This window comes from Doryrhamphus excisus, linkage group LG15, assembly GCF_037039965.1.
Source record: "Doryrhamphus excisus strain RoL-2023G ecotype Guam linkage group LG15, RoL_Dexc_Guam_v1.1, whole genome shotgun sequence".
Taxonomy (NCBI): Eukaryota; Metazoa; Chordata; class Actinopteri; order Syngnathiformes; family Syngnathidae; genus Doryrhamphus; species Doryrhamphus excisus.
The window spans coordinates 8,457,882-8,464,811 of record NC_136371.1 but is presented as its reverse complement, the minus strand read 5'-3'; the positions used below and the strand labels follow the sequence as shown (position 1 = coordinate 8,464,811).

The 6,930-nt window shown below is 37.5% G+C and overlaps 1 protein-coding gene across 1 annotated transcript; it reads left to right on the top strand.

Moving 5' to 3' along the window:
* The first annotated feature begins 217 nt into the window (after nucleotides 1-217).
* LOC131104723 (hepatic sodium/bile acid cotransporter-like) lies at nucleotides 218-4,918 on the top strand. The gene is made up of 6 exons (XM_058052217.2): nucleotides 218-441; nucleotides 922-1,008; nucleotides 2,180-2,292; nucleotides 3,193-3,397; nucleotides 4,412-4,590; nucleotides 4,693-4,918. The coding sequence occupies exons 1-6, from the start codon at nucleotides 229-231 to the stop codon at nucleotides 4,916-4,918; spliced, it is 1,023 nt and encodes a 340-aa protein (XP_057908200.2). The 5' UTR covers nucleotides 218-228.
* The last annotated feature ends 2,012 nt before the right edge of the window (nucleotides 4,919-6,930 follow it).

The following is a 6,930-nucleotide window of genomic DNA, read 5'->3' as shown; positions in this document are numbered from 1 at the left end:
TACAAGTAAAACCATCATCCAGGTGTAGATGTAGATTGATAGTATATTTGTAGTATTTATTGGACAAGTAACCATATGGAGGCAGTCCTATTAAACATTAATACATATATTATGTAGGATGTTGTGTGTGGAGTATAGAAAATTGAAAAATGACTCATTACGTCTTGGTTCTCGTTTGTGTCTCTTGTTATCATGTTCTGTAGTCTAGACACACTTGATGACATCGCCATGGAACACACTGTGAGCCCGATCTTTGATCCCAATCTGATGCAGAACGACAGCATGCTCACCTTCAACGTGACGTCCACAAACACCACCACTTTGGACTTTAGTTTAATTTTTACACCCATGATGGACAAAGCCATCAAAGGCATATTGGTGACTATCTTATTCCTCACGATGGTCTCATTGGGATGCACCATGGAGTTTTCCAAGATCAAGGTTACCAGCCTTTGTTAAAGCTCAATAGAGATGATAATATGTTAACACAGTGGCTTGTGTTGTTATTAATCCTTTCCGAAAGGTTTGACAAAAACGCAACTTAACAATTTCTCATACAAATACTGTAAATCAAATTAATACATTCAAGTCACCCAATAAATTCACAAAAATGCATTTTACAGAGTCTACTATATTGGGTAATACAAGTGTTAGGGTGATTATAAGAGTGTTATTTCATATCTAGAGGCTTAAATAATTTTATAAATGGTATTTAGACAGTTATAAACAAGTGTTTTTATGCTTTAACTACGATAATATTCTATTCATACTGGATATAAGGAAGGCTACTACACAGGAATTCAGCTATCACAGTTAAGACCACATCTTTTGATACCACAAGATTAAGTATGCCAAAGGGTAAAATACCATTTATTATGTGCAATATTGTTTGACTATATTTCTGTTTTGTTCTTCTTACAGAGTCACATTCTCAAACCGAAGGGTGTGGCAATAGCATTGGTGGCCCAGTATTTTGTCATGCCCCTTACTGCCTTTGCCATAGTTAAGGTTGGTATTTTGTAAACATTAGGCCTGAAAAAGACCAACTGTACACTGTACTTGTTCCAAATTAACACTATATAGAGTGTGTTTTCATATCTGTATGAAATGTCATCATTGTGTGTATGCGGATATAATGTCATGCAATGTTTGAATTTCATCCACAATGTGTATTGGTCACAAAAGTCAATTTAAAACAGGGAAAATTCCATGTGGAAGATCCTAGCTCAAAATGGGAGCAAAAAATGAAATCATTGAAATTTTGAGTATGCTGTATATACTGAATACTGTAGGTTTTTCTCATTAACCTGTTCTTAATATTTTTAATATAAGTAATAATGAAATAATAATAGTAATAATGAGTAAGTAATTCATTGTATTGACTCTAAATTGTCCATAGGTGTTAATGTGAAAGGTTGTAAAAGAGTACATTTTCTCAATACCCGTATCTGTATTTAAAGACCATGCTCATTATGTATTCACTCTTCACACTCTGTGATTGGCCAGTCACATACAGTGACCGCCTCTCCCGAGACGGCAGCAGGTCAGTGGTCCCTCATTCATGAACACGGTGGTAAGTTAAAAACGTCTCGTGTTACTTCGGTTGTACCGTACTCACTGCACTTTCTTAGTTTTTTTTCAGCTCAGTTTGTATTCATTCATTCATTCTTTATTTAACCAGATAAACCTCATTGACATTAAAAAATCTCTTTTACAAGAGTGCCCTGACCAAGATAGCAGCACAAAATGTAAACATACAGAACAATACAACATTCACAGTGAACACTCAACATTTCCACCAATTTAAAAACAATTACATTGGCCAAGCCCGTTCATTTCACGATCCTTTAAAATAACTTAAAATCCTAACATAATAAGTTAAGGTAAGTTTAATTCATTTTGCAAATCATTCCATGCAAAGGGAGCAGCGTATTGGAATGTTTGGAACGTATTGGAACAGTCACTTTCATTGCAAATATTGATCCAAAATTGGAGGGCGGGAGGGAAGCAAGTACCAAAAATAGACATTTTTAAAGCCGTCTCAATTACTCGCCATTCCCATGTCTTTTGGGGGATCCACTGCATTGTTATGAAGCCTTGCAAACATCATAGACGGCACTGATTCCTAATTATATTTGTTGTAAAGTAAGGTTTAAAATTGTGTCATTTGTTTCTACAGGCCTTTCAGATGGGTGAAATGATGACTATTGCGGTTCTCGTCTGTGGGTGCTGTCCTGGGGGGAACCTTTCCAACATTCTGGCTCTGGCTGTACGGGGAGACATAAACCTCAGGTACACACACATGACATTTGTTAAGGCTGGCAAAGTTGTCAAGTTCATTTTCATTTATTGTATTGCAAAGTAGTCACAAGCCGTCATCTTGTGGCTGTTTTTTCAGCTTAAAACTGCACCATAGTGCTCTCTTCTATTGTGGAGTTGCATCATCACCTCTTTGTGCCTCTTGTGCAAAAAAAAAAAAAAAAACCTTACACCTACAAATACGAGCCAATGAGTTAAAGGGATAGTCCAGATTTTTTGACTTGACATTGTAATTGTGGCCCTTTAAATTCCATGGCTTTGCTACTGGACAACTTTGGCTGTTTGCCATTGGCTATAACGTGGAAACCATTGTGGCTATGGTGAAGCAGCTTCGTGTGTGCAATGCACACTTTTGAAGAGTTCTGCTATTCCAGTAGCACAGCTAAGAACTAGCTAATGTTTCCTGCCCAATAGCACCTTGTTGTTGTCACCAAACTCTATGGAACGAGCACAGAACTCCATCTGACATCTGAAGTTCAGCATCTGTGTGTTCCGGTTCATAATGATATCCCTTTGGCTTTGTGCTAGAAAGAATTTTGTCATCACTTGTTTCGTAGTCAGACATGTTAACTTTCACTGTCCTAGCAGTAAACACTGTGAAACCGGTGAAGCAAATGTGCCTAACAATGGACAGGTGGGAGCGTGAAGTGATATGATGGCAGAGAAAATAAAGCTGAGCGATTTGTGAGGTGTGAATGCATATTGTTTTGAGAAGACAAACTCTTCACTGAGTCGACAGACTTCACTGCTTATGCGGGTGTTATACAACTTCATGTAAAAAAATCCAACTATCCCTTTAATGATGCCATACCTCTACTGTTTGTGTTTTATTAATAAGAAAACATTGTAATATCTCCCTATTGTTCTCTTTAGCATTGTGATGACTTTCTTTTCCACCGTGTTGGCCCTGGGCATGATGCCCCTGCTGCTCTTCATCTACTGTCAGACCTTCACACATTTGCAGAGAACTGTACCTTATGTCGAGATCACAATATCACTCCTCGTGATCCTTGCACCCACCGGGATTGGCATTCTAATCAAGTACTATAGGCCGCAGTACGCCAAGGTTGTCACAAAGGTCAGTGTGCAAACACCAGTGTTGCTCGTAATACTGCTGGAGATCACAAAGACAGTAATACTGTATAAGAACAACATGTGCAATGAACTATTTATTCAAATAGTGGCCAGTTAGTTAACTGCTAACTGGCCATGACTATCAAATGCTTATTTGAAGGAGGCCTCTTTTTGAAATGAGGCCTTTAGTAATTAAGATAAAAAGCAACAGAAGAAGCAAAGTGACCTATTTTATGGGTGAAAAAGGAGTCACCCAAAGTGGAGAGCATACCCAAACCATTTTTTTTCATATGAACAAGAATGGTGCAGCTCATAACTGAGCTGTGGTGTTAAACTTTTGATCGTCTGACTTACATCTTATTTCAGTTTAATTGTCTTTTTGGCTTTTTGTCCCACTCCCATTTTTTCTTTTTGCATGGGTACTTACCGAATTTTGAGTTTATTCGAACAAGTGAATTTGAGTGAATTTGTCAGACTGTCAAGTCTGTTTGGAGAGAGGCATTATTTTGTACATGTTTGACTCTCCCAGTGATTTATTTATTTTTTCCTGCAATAGACATTTTCATCATGAAGAGACAAAACATTTTATTATAAGAAATACAACATAAGAAGATTTTAAGTTTAAATTAAAAGATTTTAATGTTAAGTTAATAAGTATTCAAGTACTGTAGTATAAACAGTGGACAAACACAGAGAGTACCTTGTGCTTATTTGAAGGAGGTGTGTATTTGAGAGGAGGCTTTTGGAACTTGGATAAATTAGCATGTAAAATAACCAAATGAGCTTTTCTTGAAGGGAAAAAAAGGAAGGCAGCGTGACTAATTGAGGCATGATGTCTATTAGGCTGGAGGCCATTACTCAGCTAAAGTGAAAATAACATTAGGGGATTGCCCAAAATGTGTTTGGAGTTAGCATGTTCCTTCCTGGTTTGCACGGCTGCATTTTTATTTATTGGGTGGCTCATACTATTCAACAAAAAAAAAACCTTTCTTAATTCACATTGTCACACTCTTTTCAGGTAGGTTTCATTATAGCGTCACTTGGTGCATTAGCGATCATTATCGTGGGTGCCAAAGCGATCGGCAACGACCTTGTGGCTATGGCGTCTTCTCCACTTATGGCAGCTGCCGTCATCATGCCCTTCACTGGCTACATCTTTGGCTACGCCATTTCTACAATCTTCAAACTTAGTCAACGGTAAATTACTATACTTCTCACAGCCACTTTGATGTATTCACCAGCGTTATATCACTGGTCCTGTTTGTCATTTTTCCATCATGTACAAATGGCTTATCTCAGGGAGTGCAGGACTGTTGCTGTCGAAACAGGCTGTCAGAACACCCAGCTGTGCTCAACCATTCTGAAGTTGTCCTTTCCATCATATGTGGTCGGCCCGCTTTTCCTCTTCCCACTTATGTATGCAGTCTTGCAGATCATTGAAGGCATGGTGCTCATAGCGCTGTTCAGGTGTTATCAAAGGCTCACAAGAAAAAAAAAAGGTAATAAGCGGCATTCATACAACTGAGTAAATTATTCTTCTGCATGTCACCGTATTGCATTGTTGAATATAAGAATCCAACTGTCCACTGAGGTCAAGAGGTTTAGTCCAAGAATGTAGACTTACACACCCGCTAGCCATTTCCTGCATGCGTTCAGGTTTACAATGTCTTACCTTTTGCATGACCTACAAACACAATTAATTCATAATTGAACTGTTTGTCCAACAGATGTATACCAACCTGCCGCAACTGATGATGGACTAAAAACGTCTTGTGAAGGGACGGTATGATGGACAGTTCTCAAGATTCAAGATTCAAGATTCAAGATTAACTTTATTGTCTCACAAAGAGAAATTTGTCCTGGGTCATTCCCCCTGCAGCTCCAATACACTGCATAATACAATAATACTTGTACATAAATCAATAGCACATAACAGGATAATACTTAGCAGAAATAAAATAAAAATAAAATACAAATAATGATAGTTATACCACAGAAATATCAGACATAAAATGCTAATGCCACCCTCATTTTCTGCCCATGAAAAGAACATCTCAGTTATAAGTACAATGTGTGTTGTTTTTTTACTGCGCAAACATGATTTAAAGGGATTTGGTAAAAAATTGTCTTGACATTCTGATCATCTGATCTGATCCTGATACAAATGAAACATTGTTGACACAGTTTACATTTTTTTGTACTGTAAATAAAAACCCATCCATCTCGTACGCCATTTATCCTTAAATCAAAACCCGGATGTGAAAAAAATTGTATTGTCACCCCGCTGTCACCCCACGAATAGAGAACATCCAAACCCTCTATTTCTATAATCATAAAATCAAAATTTGCTCATCTAGTACATTTTGAATCAGCTAAAATAAAATGTTTATAAAAATGTAATAAAAATGTTTACAGCAAACTGTTTAATCTGTTATCCAAAAACGTCATCCAATACTTCTCAACTAGTGATGAGAAATATGACATTACTGAAAATTAAACTTAAATCGCCTATATGCAGGAACAATGCTAAACCTTGAGCATTTCAGTATGTGGAACCAATTTATGGCAAATATTGAGCAAGGAACTCAAACAATGCACTAAGATGAGACAGACATACAGACAGAATGCTTTGTTAATCCCTTTGGGATTTTGGCTGCCTCTGCAGCCTTTGAATGTGAAATACTAATCATTAATATTTACAATACATTTTAAAGTTTACCAGCTAGATTGTATTCATATAGTATATGTTTTATAGAAGGATAGAGGTAGCTCATTATGACTTGTAACTTCCATGCTGAAAAAGAAGTACATGCACCTCTGATATACTACATGTATAACGTACATAAATGCGTACTCATTTTTGTAAATACATCTGAAATCTTGACTAAATGATGCATGGTTGATGGGAACTATTTTTTCTTCTGCCTGGGTAAGTATATAATGCGTAGGATCAGCCACACATTGCAAATGGAATGATGGTCAATGGTAGACAGAGCCATGTGTGACTTGTGAATTTACTGTTTACTCTTATAGTAGGTCTTAAGTTTTGTTATTTTAGGTGTTTTAGGTGTAAAAAAAAACAAAAACAAAAACATCACAAAGCAGCTTCCTGTTTAACATGAAAAGGCAGAATTACATTTAAAACATTTTCCCCAAAATTGTCCCTTATTACCCCGCCCTCCCTTATGTGTTTTGCAGAATTCTTGCTGTGTAAAATGTGCACTGTAGCTTAGGGTAGGCAAAGGAACTACAGCAGGGGTGTCAAACTCATGCCATGGTGGGCCGAGACACTGCAGGTTTTCTTTTCAGCCGGTCACTAAAGCAGGTGATTTTAATGATTAACCCTCCTTTGGTTTGAGGGAAGGAGCTGCTGCAGAAACTGGTTGGAAAGACAACTTAAGTGCTTCGGCCCTCTATTGACACATGTAAACTACAGCATTGACGGTGACCAGTCGGTCCCTTGTCTTCATCCAAATATCCCTGATGTTCTGAATGACACCGCTAGGTGGTGCCAAAAGCCCGTTCATTGTGTCACCA